The sequence below is a fragment of the Frieseomelitta varia genome, unplaced genomic scaffold (assembly GCF_011392965.1).
Source record: "Frieseomelitta varia isolate USP_RPSP 00005682 unplaced genomic scaffold, Fvar_1.2 scaffold_269, whole genome shotgun sequence".
Lineage (NCBI taxonomy): Eukaryota > Metazoa > Arthropoda > Insecta > Hymenoptera > Apidae > Frieseomelitta > Frieseomelitta varia.
In genome coordinates, this window is record NW_025110000.1 from 163,882 (window position 1) to 187,363 (window position 23,482).

Here is a 23,482-nt window from a genome sequence, read left to right on the forward strand (position 1 = left end):
TCTCTTGAAAAATATTTATACATTTTGTGTAAAATATAAATTCCGCTGTCTCCTCCGGATCTGCACGAGTCGATATAAAATTACATTTCGACAGAGTTCTTAAATATTTGATTTTATTACTAGCAAGTGAGGAGAAGCAAATCAATTATTGAAATTGTCTTCTGTCAATGAGCTTCTCTCAAGAAGAGAAGACAGTTTTATTTTTCACGTGACAGATAATTTTCAATTGTCTACGCACTATTGAAATTCTCTTTTTACCAATGGGCTTCTCTTGAAAAATATTTATACATTTTGTGTAAAATATAAATTCTGCTGTCTCCTCCGGATCTGCACGAGTCGATATAAAATTACATTTCGGTAGATATTATTAAAATATATGTATCCTTCGAACGTTTGCCTTTATTAATAGCAAGCGAGTAGAACAACAAACTTAACGTCCCGTCAAATCTCCATCATTCCGTCAGTAAAGAAAAAGTTAACAAGCATTGATTTTAGTATACATATTATAATATCCGATATAAAATTATAATAATCTCGATCAGATATTCCTCGGTAATGATCAGACAATGTCAAACGGCAGATGGTGTGTAAAGTGATCTGATGTTCGTCTCGTTGGAAGGCAAATAGTAAGGAAAGAGGGATATGACGATGGAACCCATCAAAATGATTGGGCTTGACGGTGTACAAAGTGGTCATTCGGCCAAAGCTAAGTAGCCGGAGCTCGATTGCACCCTCTCGAGGACTCGACAAATTGCCGCCAATTAAAATTCTCATCTTGCGAGGCGCATGCCCGGATCCTTCCTTCCTGCCTAGCCCGGAGTTGCCTTTCGCCCCCTCGAAGGACCAGTTTCTGCGTCCAATTAAGTTGTAGCTCGGGTCCACACCGCGTAACCGGACAGGTCCACTCCGTTTCCAGTCCCAAATTAATTTAAACCGAACGGAGCCTGATTCTCTTTCTCTCTGCTGCCACCTCATCGAACGAAACCCTTTGTCACGAGATCGCGATGACGAACCGATACCGGCGAAGATTGTCTTCCACCGTCGGTCATCGCTTCTTCCTTTGTGCGTGGAATTTGATTTTGGATAATTGTCAGGTTTCGTGGAAGGACGCTAGTTTTTTTTTTTTTTTTTTTTATCGTTGAGATAACAATAATATCTCCAACAATAAAAAGTTAACAGCACCACATCAAATTTAATCTAGTGAAATCTTTATTTCTGTTTAAAGAACTTTGTACACGTGTTTAATAACCTGTATTTTCTTTGCAATATAGATAAATAGATTGGCTCTTTTTTTTTAATTTTTCTATCGTCAGTATAGTTCGCTTATCAAGGGAATTTTACGCACGAAAGAACGCATTGCAAAAGAAATCGATACATTCTGAAACGACATGGGAGAGAAAAGATAAAAATCTCGCTATGAAGAAGCAAATTTAACAACTCGAACCATTTCCTCCCTGAACTAAATCAATTTCCAAGTTTTTCTGTCAACTGTCCGATCCTCCTCGTCCCCTGTCACCTGTAACCCACTTACATCGGGACATCGCCATTGATAAAAATTCCACGAAGAACATCCAATAGCAACGCGATGATCGCGAAGGGTATCTGGAAATGGACCCAAAGGGGTAAGACGGAAATCCTTGGAGCGACGCTGCAATCCGACCGCCCCACCCTCCACCCCGTATTCGATTCCGTAGGATCTATTTCCGCAGTCAGCTGGTCCAAGGATTCCAGTCGAAGGAATCCGCCGAACGAGGGCAAATCCGGCGAATGAAAGCCATTTTCAGCTCGTGAATCCGATGCTCGGCCTAACGCGACGCGCTCTCCCTTCTCCTCGGGAATATGGAAACAAATAATCCACGAGGAGGATCCGAATGCCGGCTCGTTCGCGCGGAAAGCGGTCCTCGAAGATCCACGGGCTGCTGCTAGGCGACAGTCGGATAGAGCAACAGAGAGACCGAGAGAGAAGGAGAGAGAGAAAGGAATGATGGACGAGGGAGAGAAAGAGAGAGACAGACAGACAGAGAGAGAGAGAGAGAGAGAGAGAGGCTAGGAAGAGAGATCGTATCGGTGCCATATTAGAGGAAGTTATAAATCGCTGCGAATCTAAAATTGATCTTTTCTGCAGCGGTTCGAGGCCAGGGGACGAGCCCGAGAGGACTCTCCGTGTCTGCTTCTCCGCGCACGCACACACATACACACACGCATGTTCGTTCGTACACATGTGTACGTCTATATATATCGATACACACCGCCGAGCAAAAGATGTTCTCGCTCGCACTGGCGCGAGCAAAGAGCGAGAAAGCCCCGCATTGGCGCTTCTACGCGCGGATGTCGCCGGGGTAGTCACCTATCGAGAGGAGCCTCCGCGAGATATATCGATTGCGACGCGTCTGCGAGTACGAGATAAGCCAGATCCGCATAGCTTCGGCTGTCGCGCCACCCCCTGTGCTCGCCGCCCCCTTCGCACGCGCTCTCTTCGACCAACCTCCCAGCAAGCTTGCTGCTTGCCCCCGTCCTCGAGACTCTGGCTGCGACCTCTGACGTTGCTCTCTTTCCGAGATTCCACGTCGCACCGCGACAATTGCAAAATGGATACGAATGAACTGTCAGCCAATCAAGAAGTACGCACGAATACCTTTCAAGCTCAATTTGTTTCAAGAATCTCGAAACGACACTTTGGAAACATCTAAATAATACTCCAAATACTCGGGGGGAACAATCAAGAACAACTCGAAAACGCAATTTGAGAAAACGTCTGGCGAGACGGTATCACTCGTGGCCAGGCTCGTAACTTCCGAAGTCGCGTATCACGGCCTAATTGGAGATCGGTTTATGCGTGCACGCGGCGTTCTCCCTCTCGGTTCTCCCTTCCGCGGATCCGACTCGCGAGCGCGCCTCACTTCAACTCGTCCGAGCCGAGCCAGCCGAAAGCAGCCACTCCGCTCCGGAATGGAGGACAGAGACATTAGCATAAGGGTGGCTGATTTATAATTATAGTCGACGAAGTTCGGGATGCCGGGCACGCAACTATCGTCCGGAGCCGTTCGAGGATCGCTTTGCGCCCAGCGTGGCTGATTAACATATCTACGGCCGGACACCGTGCCGTGGATAACGTTCAACACGTTCCACAGCCCCACGACTTTATTCCGTGTGCTTTTCAGACCGTGTGCGCGCACGCTGCTGCCTCGTTTCGTCGCGCACGTGGGTGTGTGCACGCCCGGAGGCTTTAATCCACAGGCTCTCCTCTCCTCTCCTCTCCTTTGTCGACCGAACAGATCCTGCGCGTCCGGTTTGCCAGTTTCGCAGCCTCTCGTGACTCGGCCGACTGCTCTCGCTGATACATATACGGACGACCGTGTGGGTAACTGGATCGCGGGTGGACGACGATCGTCCCATTGGTAATCGGAGAAGCTCTCTCCCTCACGAACTTCTCCCTCTCACCTACCGGTCGAGAGAAGCTCGATACCGCGGAATGTCGCCCAGCTCACGAATCGAACGAGATAAGGCGAGACGAAACCTCCGCTGGAAAAGTCGAACGCTACACCCTGGATGATAGCCCGCGCTTGCCACTTTACGATCGCTATCGTCGCGCGGCATTGCCTTCTTATCGCCGGCCGCACTCGGCCGTCACTCGCCTCAGATTCCTATCTCGGATTCCCGCGGACACGACCCACCGGTTTATTGAATTTTAGATGATAGCGCGGTGGAGGCTGTGTTTCGAGTCGAGTCGAAAGAGTTGGTGAAAATCGGTGGAAATCGGTTCGACGATATCTCTCTGCTGGTGCTCGTGAAGGATTCAATGCGAAGTTCGAAGAGTTTTCAGCGTTCGAAAATTTGGTCGATGTGCTAAATTCTATCTGGCGCGTGAAAGGAACTTTTTCTCTTTTTTTTTTTTTTTTTTTTTTTTTTTCGTTTTCCAAGCCGTTTCAGCAAACAGGCAACCCCGAAGCAGGATGCTTTTAAAGATTATTGCGCCCGCTCGAGGAAACTCGCAGCGCAAAGTTACCCGCGGCAACCGGCTCCGAAGACGAAATGACGAGAGGCGGACTAATTGGACAGACGTAATTGTTAATTTACTAATAGCTTCCTTGGTCCGGCCAAGTCTTTTAATTATACGCGGCGACCTGCGTCACGTCTCCCACTCCCTCTCCGTGATCTTGAATTTTCATTACCAAGCTCTCCCCCTCGTTGACGCCTTGATGAAGCGCGACGGTCATTTCCCACTTCACGCCGAATAAATAGACTGTAACGGCATATAGTTTCTCCAGTACGAGTCTCGAACATCGACTAGTACAAGCTGCAAGTGGCTGTGCGTTTAGCGTCGAAGTCTAGGAATCTTCGATGTTAAGCAAACAGAGTGCGGAACACCACTAGGATGGATGACCGTCCAGCCTAGCGAGAGTAGAGTTATAACAACAAGCGTCTGTAGTATAAAGGGGTCGCTGCCATCAGTCCCACTGATGAGTCTAGGCAGCGACTCTGAAACGCACCTTACCCACATTCTACATTCTCACGTACATCCTTAACCCTTTCGTTACGGAAGTCCGCTCCGCAGAGCTGACGCCACTGAACGGGACACCGCGCCGCGAAGTGTGCACATTGCACGTCGATAAACTGGTTTTCGACGTACTTCTTTAAGTTTTACGTAACGACATATTTGGAGACTTTGAAATTATTATAAATAATAATAAAATTTAATTCAAAAAATTTTCAGTAATTTAATTTAGAATGATATGTCGTACACACAGGTCGTCGCGCGGATGCTGGATATATCCGGCGCTCGTAACGAAAATTAAATTTCCTTAATTATCGATAATCACCTTCATGCCCTTCAAGACGAACGATACTTTCTCATCGTCCTTGAGATTTCCTCGTTTCGTACAAACATCGCACATACGTTGCCGACTTTTCGTTTTTGTGCCACACGTGTTTGACGAGATCCGTACAAAGATCGCGAAAAAATTAAATCGACGGAGATATCTCCTTCAGACGTCGAAGACAAACGACGAATGGCACAGACTTTCTCCGGGGGAAGAAGAAGAAGAAGAAAAAAAAAGGGGGAAAAAAACGAAAGAGGGGAAGAAACAGCCGCGAAGTTTCCCGACGCCGATGTTTTTCTTCGGATAGTCTTGACACTTCGTAACACGGGGAGAACCAGAACCATCGGTGAACGACGTCAACTTGGGCGAAAACGTCGAAGTTGCTACGTGCAACGGTAGGGTACGTGCAAGAATCAAGGTATGCATACGAAAAGTTGGAGGAGGAAAGTCGGCTGTTATTTCGTAGTCGACGTGCCCGCGCTTGTGAAGTTCATGAATTCATTACCCGGGAGCCCGGGGATCGTTACGCGCGGCGGCACGTTCATTTAGAGCCCTTCTGCAACTGGAACGCATGCCGGCGAACGCGCCGCGGTTACTTTCAATGTTTCTTCGTTAAGCCACGCTGTTCTTAATCCATCCACGGCGTTCCATTAATCTGCAGGCCCAATTATTCGGCGGGAGATCTAACCGCTTATTAGAGCTCACCACTCAACGAGCTGATCAGATGTCAGAAAGCCGCTCGGCGTTGTCGCGTCGATCTGACGCTTGCTCGACGAACCGCGACGCGGACGTTTGAAACTTTCAGAGGTTAACCGATTCGGACAGTTTCGATATTGGATATTTTCCGTTGTAGCTGAAATGGCCGTTGCTCTCGAGGCGCGGCGACGCGTCACAGCGGCTATAACAGTGACCCAGTTTTGGCAGAGTGGCCGAGTCAAAAAATTCGCTCGAGATCGAGACGAAAATTTGCTCTTTTGCTCATTTTCAACCTCGTCCGGTCACGTCCTCGATACGCTTCCATCTTTCTTCTCTTCTGCCTTATCGCAATTTTTCTCTTTTTATCTCGATGATGACGAAAGTAATCAAAAATAGTCCTACGTGGTATTATTTCCTGACACTCTGAGTCTCCAGTTCATCCTTGGCGCTCTTGTACACTGCAGTGCGAATTTAATCCAGCAAGTAGGATCGAAAGTTAGGCACGACAGCGCGCGGTTGGAAGGAAGATCGAGGGGAGAGAGAGAGTCTACCTCGTAAATAAATAGCCGGATATTAGCGGAGTGGTAGTATCGGCGAGGGCAGAAGTAGGTGGTAATTAGCGAAGGAGAATCCAGGTTGGATCGGGAACGCGAGGGTGGGGACGAGATAGGACGATCGTTCAGACAGATTACAGTTGGAAAGAGAGAGAAAGAGAGAGAGAGAGAGAGAGAGAGAGAGAAAGCAGGGTTGAAAAGATGGGGAAAGGGTGGGACGATGGTGGTGGTATTCCGATGCTTCGAGGTATGTGTAATCCGAGCATAACGTCTGTTAACAGAGATCGCGCCGCAGCTGGTCTACAGGTTTATCGAACAGACAATGCAGACCGGTCCATCGGTTTCTCTGAAATGCAGCGCCGCGGGTAATCCCACGCCGCAAATTTCCTGGCTGCTGGATGGATTTCCGCTTCCGCAAAACGACAGACTCCTGATTGGCCAGTACGTGACCGTGTACGGGGACGTAATATCGCACGTGAACATCTCGTCGGTGAAGTCCGAAGACGGGGGCGAGTACGAGTGCATCGCGAGTAGCCGCGCTGGCGAGGCCAGCCACTCGGCCAGGCTCAATATTTACGGTGAGTACTGCCCGTACGGGGAGGTAAGAGCCCGGAGAGCGAGAAGGAGAACGGGGGAGGGAGTAAAGACTGTTAAGGAGAAGAATCGCTGGCCGGTGTCGATTGAAATTGACTGGAAACCCCGGGGAATATTACGTTCCCTCTTTCCCTCTTTCTCACTTTAATTCTCTTTCTCCCGTTCTCGCTCTCCCGTTCCCGTTCCACGTGAATCGATCGGCCAGGAATATCGGTGGGCTCGATGGGATCCTTTGTCATTAACCAGCAAGCCTTCTGGAGGGGTGGTTTCTGTTAATTAAAAACCGCCTCGCAGCTTTTGTTTTATCAGTGGATTTATGCCGGCTGCGAATCGCGTTCCGCTTGTCGGACGAAGATGAAAACCTTGTACTTCGTTCCGCGAAGAATCGCAAGATCCCCTTGTATCCGAGCGAGCTGGTAGCTTCGCGAGTTCGATCCCACGGTGGCTCACGGGTCCGCGAGCCGAAAAGGGGGAATGCAAGTTTTCAATTACGTAATAATCTGCGACGCAGAGAAGCTGATACGATGCGGTGTATTTGCATTACACGATGAATAGTTGGCCCAGTGTACAGTTCAACGGTTGTTCGTTTGTTTAATGGCGACCGCCAGGCGTTGCGCAATTGCAGGCTCACCTCTGACCTCTGCTGCCGATGGAATAAAGGGAACGAGATCTGGATTCCGGTTACACGCGAAAATGTTATTTTTCTGCGGATGTGGAGAAACAGTCTCGCAGAAAGGCGAGAGACTATGAGAGGGAGGTTATTTTATTTCAAATTGTTACAAAGTTAAGATACAGTTATTTGAGTTGGAGGAGCATTTCAATCGGGGTACATATAATTATATATTTGCACGTGTCTGATTATTCCGTGCAAATAATGCTATTTCATTATATTACGTCGGATGTTAAACGGTATTTTGGTTTTATCGTTTCTATTTATAGTACCTCGCAAACACTCGGTGATTATGAAATATATTTTAAATTGCAAGTCTTACACATACAGAGTTATTCGAGTTGGGAAAGAAGTTCAGTCAAGCTAACTATTTACACGTGTCTAATTATTCTGTGCAAATAAACTATGCAAATGACATATTTCACTGTGTCGGATATATTAAACGGTATCTTGATTTTTCTATTTATCGCCGTACCTCGCAGATACTCTGTATTATGAAATATATATATTAAATCGCGCACTCTTGTACAACACAAAGTTATTTGACTTTTGTCAAAAAAAAGTATTTCAATCAACTGCGTAGTTACGTCGAGTGCGTTAAAATGCGTATTTTAACTTTATTTATTCAATTTGTCGCCGCAGCTTGCGGATACACTCTGTATGCACACATTTGAAATTGCAAGTCTTATACATATTTCGTGACACTCGATGGAAACATGGAGATGCATCGATGTCGCGCCAGAGGGGGAATTGCCCCAAACGAAATATATGTTTGCTTGTCAATCGCAGGTTTGCCATATGTCAGGCCCATGTCGACGGTTTCGGCGGTCGCTGGGAAACAGTTTCACATCAAATGCCCGGTCGCTGGTTACCCCATCGAATCGATCGTTTGGGAGAAAGGTGAGCATTAATACGGCCCTCTATCTCGTCACTGTGCGTACGCGGTATCTTTCATTCAAAGATTGTGTCGAGCGATCGACGTTAAATTCTCAAGCGAGTTCTCGGCTTGAGAACTCATTTGGAGTTTCGATCGATCGTGATTGACGAGGCAAATCGTTGATCGGTCACGTTGTTGCAGCAGACGGAGTAAGGCTGCCCACGAACATGAGACAGAGGGTTGCGAACGGCAGCCTGTTCATCGATACGGTGCAACGAGCCGCCGATCAAGGCACGTACACGTGCACCGCCAGGAACAAGCATAACTTCACCTCTCAACGATCAGTCGAAGTGCGCGTTCTAGGTGAGTGAACTGAAAGCAAATATTTTCCGATACCGGTCTCTTTTGCAGGCTTCACAGGCCAGGACGATTTAATTTGCCACGGTACTCTAAGCTCTACTGGTCACGTGCGGTACGCCCATTCATTTTCATTCCTACCATCTCTCTACGGCTCTGCAGGAATTTTTGATGGAGTACATATTAATGTAACTACCGTCTAACTTTTAACTTTTATCTTCCTCTTCTCGCCGTCTATCCTCTTTTCAGTTTGTCTCGTTTCTATCTTCGTTTGTAATTGCAGACCATTGCCCACAAATACTTGAATTACACACGTCTGGTGTAGTTCGATCGAATGACTTGACATTATTTTTTTTTTTTTCCTTTTCGTTTTCGTCTCTGCGCTACGTTAATTTTTCATCCCTTATCGTAACTGGAATTAAACCAGCTCCGCTGAATTTAAAGCGAGGTAAGGAATGCGCGCGTATATCTACGCATACACCTCGCCCCGGTCGTTTTAATTTTCATTTAAAAGCAGAGACTTTTAGAAAAACTTCGGCTCGGGGACTACATAAACTCAATCGAAGCGAAATTCCAACAGTGAACAGACACGCGCAGTTTAAAGTCATTTAATTCGTGCGTATCCGCGGCATCAATTTTCACTCAACGCCATCAATTATCGCTCGAATGAAACGTAGCCCATGTAGTTGCAACGTAGTTTCGACGTGCCCGAATATCGAGACTCGAAAAGCTACTCTCGAAAGGTAGCTCTCGTCAAGTTCTGTCTCTGAAACGGATATTAGTCGGGATATTAACAAAGGAATGTTAAGTAAACGGTATTCCACGCAACCGGGTGACCGTATGTGACCATTCGAGATATATCAAAGAACGATTATCAACGGATAATCGCAGCAGCGACGCACACCTGAAGTTACATCATCCCTTTGTTTGATACATTCTCTCCTCTCACACGGTCTCCGCCCTCCAGTCATCCCGTGCGCAATTTTCCGTCCCGACGGCAATCGCATATTAATTACAATTCGTGTATATGCATAACAGCCCGGCGTGTTTGATGCGTGCCGCCAAATTTACCTTCACACAAAATGTTTCTGTATTAGGTTTACGGAGCAAATTCCGTGTACTCCATTGTTCGTCGCTGGCCGGGATTAGTTAACGCGAGGCAACCGTTGCCTCGAATTTCCCCGGGTTTGTCGTAAGCGTGTGCGTGTACTTTCGCGGGAACGCTTCGGTAAGCAACGCGGCTGGTAAGAGCAACCGGTTTTATCTGTCGAAATAATTTACCGGTGTTCTATCATCTCTGTGTCATTGTCGGTTGTCGCGCCGGCGAAACCGCGACGTTCCGAAATTTCGACGATATACATACGTTTACTCGTTCCCTACGGGCGAAACGCTCGACGAAAGCGTAGGGATCGCGCTAAATCGAGATAAATTCGATTCGGGGTAAACACTCGAAGCTCGACGCGCGGTTTAATAGACGGTTGCCAACAGATGCTGAGAGGGGGAAGCAGGAAGCTCAGCTGTATCCTGCTGGCAGAGTGCAACGGAAGTTGGAAAAAATTCGGGAAACTCGCCGTAAACTTGCCTCAAAGGATCTCGGTCGAGGAGGGGGGGCAGGGGGGATCGCTCTGGCGTTTCCGGTGGAGCGTTAAGGAGCATCGTTCGCGCGACTCCCCTAATCGCGCGGCCCGGCCTCGGGAATCGTATCGCGCCCTTTCAAACCCGTCCGCCATTTTGTATACTTTGAGAAAGTACTTAAGAGCGATCCTCCGAGAGGCGAATCGGTAATCGCCTCCCCCTCGCGTTCTCTCGCGAGCCCTTTTCTAGGAAGGACCTACCTCTCCTTCTCCTCCCCCCCCTTTACGGGGGGTGGGGGGGGGGGGAATCGGCGGAAAAACGAAGAAGGAAAGAAGACGCGGAACGGGAATCGAATTCGATTAAACGGGAAAGCGATTCCGCCGAAGTGCTACGGAAACCGGGAACCGGGATCGATAGTTACTCGCGGCGTCCAAGTTAATTAAGCCTGCTAGCTGGGCGATTTTCTAGTCGCCGAGGGTACGGTTATTTGCCCTTGGTGGTTCTGCTATTTACACGCGACAGTACGCGATCGCGTTTGAACCGATTAACAAACGCGGGGCCGGCCAATTCGTACGTCTTACGTTCCACCGCACCGCCACCATTATATGACCATGTTGGCTACAGCAAAGGAGACAATCAAAGGCAATTCTCTCTCTCTCTCTCTCTTTCTCTCTCTCTCTGTCTCTCTCTTTCTCTGTGCACACGATATGACACACGCTAACCGTGTGTGTGTGTGTGTGTGTGTGTGTGTGTGTGTGTGTGCATGTGCGCGTAGGATGCTCCTGTGTCCGACAGCACAAGGGGACTGGTCGACGGTGCACATGCAGCGAACTCTCTGGAACGTGCAGACGATCGGGGGAAAGTTTTCTCGACCAGGATATTTCTTAAGATAGCTCCTTATCGTACGAAGATCGTACGACAGAGATTACGCGATGCAACTGTGTGTATATATACATATACGTGTGTGGCTAGGGCGTGTACGTGTGCGTGTATGCGTCCATCTTTATGCCTCTTTCTCTCTCTCTCTCTCTGTCTCTCTCTTTCTAACCGTATGTACCTACAATATTCGCGAAAGTGTGTTTCGAACACTCGTAGGAATTTTTCACGAACGTATCCCGCGATATATCCTTGGAATTTTATTCGACATTCCAGCGTCCATGTAAAATACGTAAATCCTCCTGTCCATTAAACCGTACGCATTTCTGAGTAATCGTATTTGCTGAGTTTTCGTAACGCGCGATACGTTCCAACACTTTCGTGAGTCGCTGTATCTTCATATCTCTCTCTCTCTCTCTCTCTCTCTCTATCTCTATCTCTATCTCTATCTCTTCATCTATCTTCTCTATGTGCGTCAACGGATATCCGTGCGTTTGACAACACTCCGCGAACGAACCCACGCACCAAGAGCACAGCACTTCACTGCATCGCTCAAGCATCTGTCCTTGCACGCGCTCGCCTAACTGCTCTGTATATTATATTATACGTACGTGTACTTTTGTACATAAAAATTCATAGCGCGCCGATGCCACGTACCATCGGGAAAGGGGTACGGGGGCCGGCTCTACGTGCGTGTACGTGAGCGCTCTGCCGGATACACGAGGCGCTTCCTCCCTCGCGAGGCAGGGAGGGAGACTCGATCTCTGCCTCGCCTCCGCTTAATCGTGTCGTGCATCAAACCCCGGGAGAACGGCGTGCCAGCTGTAAGGAGTTCACCTCCCACCAACGAACGTTCGCTCGTTCGTTCGTTCGTTCGTTTCGTTTGCCACCGAGATAACGCTGCGAAAAATATCGCTGACCGGCTTAATATCGACTCCGCGTCGCCCCGGCTGTATCACCGATACTCGCGTTTTACGCTCCGTATTATGGTAGCTCTCGTGACTTATGAAACATTTGCCCTTATCTATCGATTTCCGAATATAAAATCGTGTCTCTCATAAACTTTGCTCGCTCGAACATATTCTAGCGGAAAACCTCAACGTTAGTTTAGCAACGTGCTCGCGGTTGATTTTGAAATTTGAAGAAAAGATGTTGGATTCTTTTTCCTTTTTTTATTATTATAGTGAGAATTGAATTATTACGGTATTCGGACGCATCACCGTCCAAGTTGGATCTTTTTCTTTTCTTTTTTTCTTTTTTTAGGAAGAATTTTAGTATAATAGAAATTAAATTTAGCGTTTGACTCATTTTCAAATACGAAATTTTCGTAACGATCTTGTTCGTATGTAAAATCTCGAAGTCATCGCGGCGAGTGGCGCGATTTCAACCACGAGCGCTCCGTGTATCCGAGGAACGTGTGCACGTGCTACTTGTACATAAATATGCTGTTGTCGAAGCATCGATATTCTATTAACGTGACTCTGTCGCCGTTTCTTTCGCGCGATGTGCACTTCACCAGGCAAGCACGCAACTCCGATAAACGAAACGCGATAATGTGCGCGCAATGTGTCCCTACGCGTGTACGTGTGTCAGTCAACGAGCTGAATTTCACCGGGCAATTTTCATAATCGAGACCAAAGAGGTGAACGTAACAACGAAAGCACGCTCGGCACGGTTCGTAAGAGCGTGAAACGCTGCTTACAAACGCTGCGCGGCGAGTTACGCCTCGATTCGAAAGCAATCAACCGGAGTGCCTGTAATCGATCGATTGTATTCCGTTTTGTGAAAATTTCGCGCGTTTTCAACGCCAACGGCGAAAGTAGCGTTTATCGACGCGATCGGGTACTCGGTTGCCTCGCGAGCCGCGAATTAATTGCGAAACCTTGTCGGCGGAGATATTCGACGCGTGACCAACTGCGGGGTGGGGCGATCTTCGCAAACGGGGGAAAAAAAAAAAGAGAAAGAAAAGCGGGGATCGTTCGATCGGGTGTGGGGAGAAGCGAGTTCATTAATAGGATCCACGCGGCGGCGAGGGCGAATTTTTCGCGAAAATTCTCGTGCCACTCGTAACCGGGAGTGGTGGGTGGAGCGAGCGAGTGGGGATGGAAAAGTGAAAACCGATCGGCGAAAAATTTTACGGCGCGCCGGCCACGATTAAATATCAATTACCGCGCTTGTTTTTGCTAACGCCGGTTTATTCGTCGAACTGTTTCGCAGGGAAGGAACGCGTTGCAATTATCGCAGCCTCTAGCCCAGTGTGTTTCGCGATATTGAAAGGAACCGTGGCCGCTGGTCAGTCGTAAAAGGGGAGGGCAACGTAAAAATCGTCCGTGTACACAGACTCGTGTACAAGAGATACAATCAAGCTCGTGCACGGGGCGTTTAAGAGCTTTTAATTCTTCGATCGCGCGATTTTCACGGATTAAGTGGCGCGATTTAACGAAAACAACGTATTTAAAGAGCGAGCAGAACGTACGTATATCTCTAGCTCGGCGTGTTTCGCATTTTTGTTGCACGGCGAACACTCGCGAAAGTATCGAAACACTTGTAATACAAACGTATATTGAAACATTTCGAAATTTTATTAGCAACGAAACACATTCGATTATATTCGGCGATAATATTGGAAAAATTTGAAAAACAAGCGAGCGAAACACAGGCGATACACAACGGTTCAAATATTTTCGCGAGCCACTGTGCACACGGTGCTTTTTTCGACAATTTCTTTTTCTTTTTCTTTTTTTTTTTTTTTTTTTTTTTTTTTGTTCTCCTTCGGCGGATATAGGTGAACGAATGTTTCCAGAGAGAAATAACGGCGCAGTGATTGGCAGTTAATTCTTAATTCTTAATTGAGGGGATTAAACGCGTGTTGCGTAACCGATAGAACGAGCCGGTTCCGCCAGTTGGGTTTCGGCGCAAAAAATAACTGCAACGCTCGCTTCATCCAATTAAACAAGTTACCCTTGCCGATATTGGATTAAATCGCAACGCTAGGATGAAAAAGTTGGCGGAAAGTCGGGAATTAAAATGCCGCCGGGTCAGACGATGAAGATTGCCGGTAAATTCGATCGTTCGTCTTTCTCGTCGCTGTTCGCGAAGAAAAAAACTCGCAAAGGTGCTTGCAAGTGAGGCTCGCAACGTGCGTGTATCTATCTTTTTCAAAGCTGTCTGTTTCTATATAGACAATCGCAACGTCAAACGATATATATACATATATTCCCTCTATATGTCGCGCGTTAGGACGCTTGAACGACGATTGAAAACTTTTTAATAAAAGTTTCGCCTCATCCGGCTCGAAGATTACGTTCTTGCGGCTGCCTCAAAGCCATTGTTTTAAGGACTTAATTTAGCGATGCGCCACGGCCCAGAAAACGGCCATGGAAATTTAATTAACGCCGGCGTAATTACAAGCAGGCGCAGCACGAGCGGCTTTTGACCCCGCTTTCATTATGCACCAGACACATGTATCTTCGACGTGTATCGCCGTGGGATACGTCGTGTTTTCGATCGTTCCTACCAAGCGTCCTAAAGTGACGAGCTTTCTGTCTCGATTAATGATGTTGTGGAATTCTCCATCTGTCGTACTTCGATGGACAAATTCTGCTCTTCCCGGATGAAAACCAGCCATATCCATCAGGATTTGAAAAAGATTCGAGGAAACGTGACCTCTCGAGGTCTTTTCGAAAAATCCATTCAATCCTCGTCGATCAAGGAACACGGTCGCGAATTGTTTCGATTCGATATTTCGACGAAATCGAATCATGATCGAACGAAGGAAAATTTGCCGGATATAGCAAAATTTCAACCGAGAGGAGGAGAATGGAAGACCTATATCCGTTCGTGTGCGCTCATACATCTTCTGTCCCGTGAAAATCTCTCTTCTCTGTCCGCCAAACCCCTCCCCCCTCCCCGTTGTCACCCGCCACGTTTCCTCCGAAAACAAAGAAGAAAAAAAAAAAAAAGAAAAAAATGTGCAATTTTCTCTATAGCATTCTTTTTTTTTTTTTTTTCTTTTTCTCTCGAACCGCTTTTGACTGGAATGCCACCTTTGTCTTTGTATTGTTCTTTCAGTGCCACCTAAAATCACGCCTTTCAGTTTTGCTCGCGATTTAAACGTAGGGCACCGTACTAGCGTACAGTGCGTAGTCGTGACTGGCGATCTGCCACTGACGTTCACGTGGCTGAAAGATAACGTCCCAATAGAGACGATCAGGACGTCGCAGGACACCCCGTCGTCCGGCCATAGCCGCGTTCAGGCCCCGGCCGGTGCTGGAGACCCGATTAAGGGGACCAAGCGGGGCCCCAAGGTCGACTTGGGGCAGGCCGAACAATCGCCGAGAAAGGCCATTACCGTCCGGCAATATGACGCTTTTACCAGCGCCCTGAGCATTAGCACGATCGCACCCGCGCACAATGGCACGTACACCTGTCGCGTGGCCAATGGCGCTGCCACCGTCGCTCATTCTGCACTCCTTCACGTCAACGGTAAACGCACACCGTTGGTGTACTTGTTCGTTCACGCTCTCGCTACCCACGGCAGAGGTGGTCCACGCTTTTCTCCTTTCGTTCGTTCGTTTCCTTTGACTCTTTCGCCCGCGTTTCCCGACCGCGGCGTTCGTCAGACGATTGCTGCTGCATCGCATCGATCTCGACGTGTTTGCATGCATCGATACGTCGCGAGATCGGTAGGCATCTGTTACGCGCGAGCAATTGTCACTGCGGGTGACGTTCCAGTAACTGGCGTGGACGAGACAATTCGCGGCGGACGTTTGTCAAACGCGATTTTGTTCTACGTAAGAATGTGGTTACGGCGGATAGATTTTTGTCGTTTCGATGAATGTAACGTTTGAAGATCGGAATGCATGCTTTACGCGCAGTGGAACTTCCGTTTGTGTGAACAGCGTTCGTTTGAGCCAAATTTTATTCAGATTTGAATAAACTGGTTGCCGGTTGGATCTAATGGAAAAATCGGGTAGATAATAAAAAGAATTGATTTTTACAGTTATCTTAATTAAGAGGTTCATATAAACGAAATTTTACTGTACGTCTGATTATCTTGGCGTATTCGTTAGAACGACAGTTTCCTGGAATAACCGCTGTAACCATAGTTTTATTCGAAAAACGATCTCTTCAGTAAAGTCTGAAACTTGAAGAAAGTCTGGTGTATGAACGAAAGCTTAAGTTTGGATATGCATAGTTCTCGTCGATGCTCAGCGAACGTCCCGTATGAACGTCGAGTGACGAGAGTGACACGCGAAGCGTACCGGTTCCTCCACGGATCGATTTAAAGCAACAGAGCGAAGCAGTTGCTGCTGGGATCGCGGCTCGCGACTCACGGAACGTAATAAAGACAGACTGGCAATTTTCCAGGTCGGCGGATTATGTGCTCGCGCTGGAAAAGTAACTGATTGATCGGTCGGTAAGGAAACAACGCAACGCGGTCGTTCTAACTGGTGGGTCGGGTATGATCGATCAATCAGCGGGCTCTCGAAACTGCGGCATCACGGCGTGATCAATTTTCTGTTGCAAAAAGACGAATTTTCGATCCGGCTCTCGCGTTAACTCGAACCACTCGAAAGAATCGATCGACGCTTGAAACAAACAAAAAAAAAAAAAAAAAAAAAAAAAAAAGAAATAAATTCGACATCGATCAGTTTATTACGTACGATATATATTTAATTTTCATTTTCAATTAAATCGATTTTCTCCTCTGTCGGGATCACACCTCTGTCGTCGTTCGCGAGTCGAGTTTCTTAAGCACCATGTACACTGACGATCGTCGAGGATGATCTCGGAGCCCCGGAAGATTGTAACAGAGAGGCTGTCCGACGTCATTCGACGCGACTATGTTTCTGCTATGATGCTAGTCCAAAGTGCACGTCCAACGGCACGTTCGACCGGCGACCAACTGGCGGATTTCCACCAGCGTTCCAACGTTCTCCATGCTCCACCGTCTCTCGGTGCGATTTTTCGCCTATCGATTCGCAACGATTCTATTCCTCTCCATTCCTTTCATTTCCTTCTTTCTGTCTGTCTCTCTCTCTCTCTCTCTCTCTCTCTCTCCTTTCCTTTCCTCCTTCTCTTTTCCGTTTCTCCCTTCGTAACGGTTAGCTGAAGAACAGGCCCCGACGAAGGAATATCGCAGGGAGGATATCGAGCGTGGCGAAACGTGCCACGCTCCGTCTCGTCGCGGATTATTAGATTTCAATTTAGATTAGAAGTAGCGCAAGGCCGGGTGAAAATCGAGACGGTGAGAGATGATTCGTTGGCCGTCGCGTTGTCGGTCTAGGAAAGGAACGTAGTAGAGCGCCCGTGTTCGCACCGGTAGAACGTGCCGCGAATTTTCGATTTCTTATACTACTTCCCACGATTTTGAATCCTTTTCTCTGTCTTTTTACACATACACACACTGTCTCTCTCTCTTTCTGTCTCTCTCTCTTTCTCTCTCTGTCTCTCTCTCTTTCTCTGTTGACTATTGACTCCCCTGCACGCTGTTTCTCTCTTGCACGTCCAATTGCACGCTTTTTTTCGGATGTGATATATACGTAAATATATACATACACATATATATATATATATATATATATATATATATATGTATATTTATCCTACAGACACTCTTGATACGTATATATATAGTACACATATATTTATACGTATGTTGAAACCCATATATTGTATATGTACAGTTAACAGATCTTGCCAGTGTTTCACGTAATGTTCGTTCACGAACGGTTTGCTTCCTCTCTTCTATAGTGTGTAATAATCGGGCTGAGTCAGTCGACTTGAAGGTATATGCCTCGTAGATCGTACAATTGTGATCTGTGACATCGAAGCGCTCGTTGAAAATCTGCTTCGGGGGCGAGTTTCGACTCGTTGCTCCAAAACTCTTGCGTACACGCCTGTACACGAGCATACATACATACATACATACGTACATACATACATACATACATACATACATACGTGCATACATAAATACGTGCATACACACATAAATGCATACATACAGACGTACATACATACACACATAAATACATACATACAGACGTACATACATACACACATAAATGCATACATACAGACGTACATACATACACACATAAATACATACATACAGACGTACATACATACACACATAAATGCATACATACAGACGTACATACATACACACATAAATACATACATACAGACGTACATACATACACACATAAATACATACATACATACATACGTACGTACGTACAGACTTCTGTACACCATACGCGCACACAGAGACACAAACTTTGTCGCTGCTCTCCCTCCTCCCAACTCTCCGCTATCGCTCGGTTTCTCCAACTCTCTGTCTGTCTGTCTGTCTGTCTGTTTCTCCTGTCTTCTCTCCGGGACACGCTCGCGGAGAAACTCGTGTTCGGACTGGTTTCGAATTGGCTGCCGCGAAATTAAACGGGAATCCGGCGTCAGATTAGGATTTTTCGTTTAATTTTGCGCTCGGCGGCCGCGGGATCGGGCTCGATGTCACAGCCAACGAGACCGCTTCTACGTAAAAAAGTTACCGGCGCCGTGCTGACTTTTAATCTTTCGCGCGGGCGCGCTTACGCGCCTGTACTGCATCGTTCAGTATTAACATAACCGAGTGGTAATCACGATTGAGCACTGATTGAGTATATTGTGCTTTATACACATGCATAACGGTGATGCCCGTTTCGATTCCGATAGATCTCTCGCGAACAGGCCGACCCAGTTCCATCGTTCTTCATTATTAGCGTCTCTCGAGTTCCCTGTAATCTAATCCTATTGATAAATATGGCGAACGGATACAGCGGCGGTGAGCCGAATGCTCCGCGAAAGTGCCGGCCGAAATCAGGGGAAATTCGTGTTCGGGTAGGAAAACGAAAATCAAGAATGACGTGAAATTAAACGTTGGAGGAGCTTTAATTACGATACGTCATATTGCGACTGACGACGTATCGCTTTTTTTTAAATCGCTGTCGCTGTCTCATTTCCCTCGTCGGTGAGAGGATATGAGAATATCTCTGAAACGAAATCTGTTTCTACGATTGTAGGATTATAACGTGAACGACAATTCGTTGGAATTTAAACGAGCATCATTGTATGTATGTATGTATATTATTATTATTATTACTATTATTATTATTATTATTATTATATGTATATCGATATCCTATGGTACTCTTTTACGTTAGATCGTTGTACAACGACACCTCGAACACACGATATTTCGCCTCTAGCTAGAGTCGTGCTCTTTTGTCCCGTTTTTTTCGAATGAACCGTCCACATTTGTTGCTCTCTCTCGATATTTGTGTTGTATTATCGTGTATATCAGCCACGTATTTGACCGATTCTGACCGAGTTATATTATATATATATTATATATCACTGTCACTGTCCAGTAGAACAGTATCTTTTTTATGAAAACTATGCTATGTTTTCGCTCGAGATATTCTCTATGATTTTGTGTACTGTCATCATTATCATCATTATCATCATTCAAGCTATATTGAGACTGTAGTAGTATAAATCGTATTTGGGCGAAATCGGCGCGAGAGATCTCGTCAACCGGCGCCGATGCATGAAACCGATTCGAAACGTGTTATTACGCGTTCGATGTATTGTCAGTGAACGTTTGTTCGAAGAAATGAAACGCGCGATCGAAAATCTTCAAATTCAGCTGCACTCGCCTGTGAAGGCCTTTGTGCGTCTTGTGAAAAGACCATTTTCATTCAAATGGAACGTGCATGCACGCCGTTTAAACGACATAACAAATCATTTTACTCGATGTGAAACTTCGATAGAAATTAAACAAGACAAAGCATCGACCGATCGACCAAGCATGAGAATGGACGAATTTTGCAATGAAACTCCTTCGAGTTCCATTTCTACTGAGAATGGGGGTTTTTCAACGAGGTCTCTCGTGCTTTCTTCGTTCTACTTAGTTTTCCACGCTCGTTCCGATAATTGACTGCTCGGCGTCCTATTATAGTTGCTGGTAAGTAAACTCATCGTTCAATCAAATCGAATGAGAAAAGAAAGCCAAACGATCACGACGAACTGTCCCGATCGAGCACCTCTCGCGTCGACCTGCGAATCGAACGAAATCGAACGCGAAAAGACGCTCCACGGGAAGGGAACAACGAGCGAACCGCAGATAAAAAAAAAGAAAAACCCGGTTCGTTAACGAAAAACATACACCGTGCACTGGACAGTCGCGTCTGGTTTCGCCTTACTTTCGCCGAGAGTCTCGCCGAAGACACATTGGCCGACATTAGCAGCTACTCCCCGGCTCATAAATGTTCATTTTCCGGGCCACGGGGCACGCGGTAGCGCGCGAGCGCCTCTGACCGAATATATTTACGGCCGTGCCGCCATTTTTCACGGACTCAGGCCGGTTTAACGTTGCACCTGTCCAGTGTCCACGTTCCGGAGGTCACGTAGCTGGAAACACGTAGCAGAAACTCCAAGTTATCGCAGTTATCAAGCACCGCCGCCGGTTCTTGTACAAACGCGCCACGAAACCAGCACGAAAATTTCGTTCACCCTGGCGCCTAGTGATATAGATCCAGTGTTTGGTCAGACAACGAAATAGAGCGGCCGCACGATATGAACCGTTGCACCTGGCCGGCGAATCGATGCGGATTCGATCAAACAATTCGTGATCACGAAATTTCCTACTTCGTGACCTCCTCCGCGCCTCGTTTCGCGACGAGATTTCGATCACAGCGGGGCAGGAGGGGGGGAAAAGGGGGGAGGGCGGGGTGGAAAAAAGCGAAGCGAGATCCTGGAAATTGCAGGAGCAAATGGAGTGTATTATACGGAGTATTACGCGGAGAGTCGCGCGAGCACCCGGCTTCTTTTTGCAGATCGTTTTTGAATTGTCGTTGCCACCGAGAGGAACATTAATTACGGGTCCGTCCGCTTGGCCCGGGGAACGGATTAAACTCGGAGCAGTTTGTATCCGCCAGTTGTATTTTAATGTTAATTTCAGACGTTCGGGAGGAAGATTTATTAACTCGCCGTTGTTTTCGACGCGTAGATCCGGCGCTATTAATCCCGTTTCAACGGGTGCTCGCCTTTCGAAGTCACCACCGCGCGGAGTTTCATGATTTTCGATGTAATTACCTCGGCCACGGCTGCGTCACTCTCTCGCAACGCGACTCTCTTTCGTAATATCTCAGCGCAGCCGAGATCTTCGCCTCGCTACCGTTTCTACCCCGACAATACACGCGTGTGCGTACGTGTACACACGCAGAAGTCTCGTCGCCTAACGACACTCGTGTGTTCTTCTTCCCATGGCGCGTACGTTTGACTATCTGACGCTTCCTCTCATCTTCCAACCACCCCCTTTAACTAACCTTTTTCCACCAACGAAAAAAAAAAAAAGAAAAGAAAAAAAAGAAAGAAAGGAAAGTGAAAAAAAAAAAGTAAAAGATAGGAAACGAAGACGAGAGCGTCATCTCTCACGTGGAGATGCGCGTATAGGAGAAAGTGGTTTAAATGCCGGCATGCAGGTACATACTATTATCACACGTCACGTTTATAGTTCCACCGCGGATCTCGCCGTTTTATTTCGAGAACGGTGTGACGGAGGGGATGAGGACACAGCTAATGTGTACCACGAGCCAGGGTGACCAGCCGTTCAACATCACGTGGTTGATGGACGACAAACCGATTCAGGTCAGATCGGGTGACGGTGCGTCGGCGTCGTCACTGGCGTCGTCGTCGTCGTCATCGTCATCGTCGTCGTCCTCGTCGTCGTCGTCGTCGTCGTCGTCGTCGTCATCGTCGTCTTCGGGCGGATCCAACGCGGCCGTCGTCGAGACGGGCAACAACATACAGATAAGCGACTATCCGCCGTTTTCCAGCATCCTGACGATAAATAACGTCAGCGCTAAGCACAGCGGGAACTACACGTGCCAGATCAGCAACGTCGCTGGCCTGGCCGAATACTCGACCAGCCTCTCCGTTGCTGGTTGGTGTCTCAAACGAGCAAGAACAAAAATCGACATATGGTAGCTGTAAGAACCTGTGTACATAAACCGTGTGCCAGACAGATATATAATACTTGTCTCTGACTGTCTTTCTCTTCTCGTGTGTGTGTATATACATATATATATGTATATGCGTTCATTTATGTATGTATATATGTATATATGTACATATACACGCGTGTATATACATATTACGTAACAGAAAACCAAACAGCCATGACGAAGGATTGGAGTACGGTGTGTTTCGACAGAATCGATTTCGGTGTCGTGTTCTCGTTGCCTTCGATGACGCTTCCTCCGCGGTTTCTTCCCCCACCATTTTTTCGAATTATTTGCGCAATTCTTCCGTTGCCGAGCTCTGTGGAGCCACGCCGCGTGCAGATTAAATACGGAGGACTTTCTACTCCTTTGAAAAATCGCCGGCGAAAATTTATGGAAAAACTGTCCGGCGTATCATAGTCCGGGAAGATATATCGTTGCACGGACGAATATATTCCAACGTGAGAAAGGACACATTTGTCTTCGTCAATGGATGCATTTCGAAGTTCGATCCTCCGCTTGAATTATCGATGCAATATCCAAAACTAGTTACTCCACGCCGGTGGAGTTTGTACACCGACTGCGTGTTCTAGCCGAGAGTTCCTGTTTCTTCCAACATTTCGCGTGAAAATAGAATATCTGGGCGAACGTGCGACGCTGGTTTGCACGGGAGGATTCTTCTCTCCCAGTTTTCCCGAGTATATCCCCGGTAAGAAGTCTCTCCGCTCTCTACTGCCGGAATATTCCCTCGGAAGAAAATAGCGAAAGATCCGGAGGGCAGATGGCTGTTGTTCCTTCCAAGGACACCGATGGTTGCCCCGCAATTACATTTCTCCCGGCACCAATCGCCTCTACCGTGCCCGTTCTCCAGTAGACTCGCACTCGGGCGTGTACCGAGTAGTCGATTGTCTCGTCTCGAGCGCGTCTATTTTCTTTTTTTCTGTTTTCCTTTTTTTTTCAACGCGAGCACGTTTCCCCTCGTAGTCTTATTCTCGTTTCCTCCTTTCCGTCCTCGAGCCAGCTTCACCCCGGCCGATGTTCCACCCCCGAACGACATTACAGTTTTCTCAGGGCAGAAGTTCCCTGGTAGTTGCATCGGGGATCCTCTCGCGAGGATGCGGCCCAGGCAAATTAGTTTCAAGTTTCCAGAGGAGGAGGAGGAGGGCGCAATAATGCAAATTTTCAAGAAGTTCTCTCTCTCTTTCTCTCTTTCTCTGTCCGCGTCCCCGTTCGACGATTTCGAAAGTCGCCAACGATCCACGTCTAGGTCACTTTCTACTTTCCCTCGTACGAACCGGCTCTCGGTTTGTTGCTTCTGCTGGCATTGTTCTTCCGTTTACGACAGCTGCGAATTTTCTCTCGTATAGAGTCAACGTGCCGATAAATAGCGGGTGTAGCAACGCGATACACGAGAG

General features: G+C 47.2%; 1 protein-coding gene across 5 annotated transcripts in view; it reads left to right on the forward strand.

Moving 5' to 3' along the window:
* Positions 1-6,356: 6,356 nt before the first annotated feature.
* The window catches only part of LOC122528924 (Down syndrome cell adhesion molecule-like protein Dscam2), a 59,681-nt gene continuing 42,555 nt past the window's right edge, over positions 6,357-23,482 (forward strand). For 3 of the 5 annotated variants that reach the window (XM_043654565.1, XM_043654567.1, XM_043654568.1), the window contains exons 1-4: positions 6,357-6,648; positions 8,124-8,234; positions 8,413-8,574; positions 21,581-22,009. In XM_043654565.1, coding sequence (XP_043510500.1) covers positions 6,393-6,648; positions 8,124-8,234; positions 8,413-8,574; positions 21,581-22,009 — 958 coding nt within the window. In that variant the 5' untranslated portion in view covers positions 6,357-6,392. Of the gene's footprint in view, positions 6,649-8,123; positions 8,235-8,412; positions 8,575-8,666; positions 8,757-15,090; positions 15,505-21,580; positions 22,010-23,482 lie in introns of those variants that run through there. The other 2 variants (XM_043654566.1, XM_043654569.1) reach the window with 2 other exon arrangements.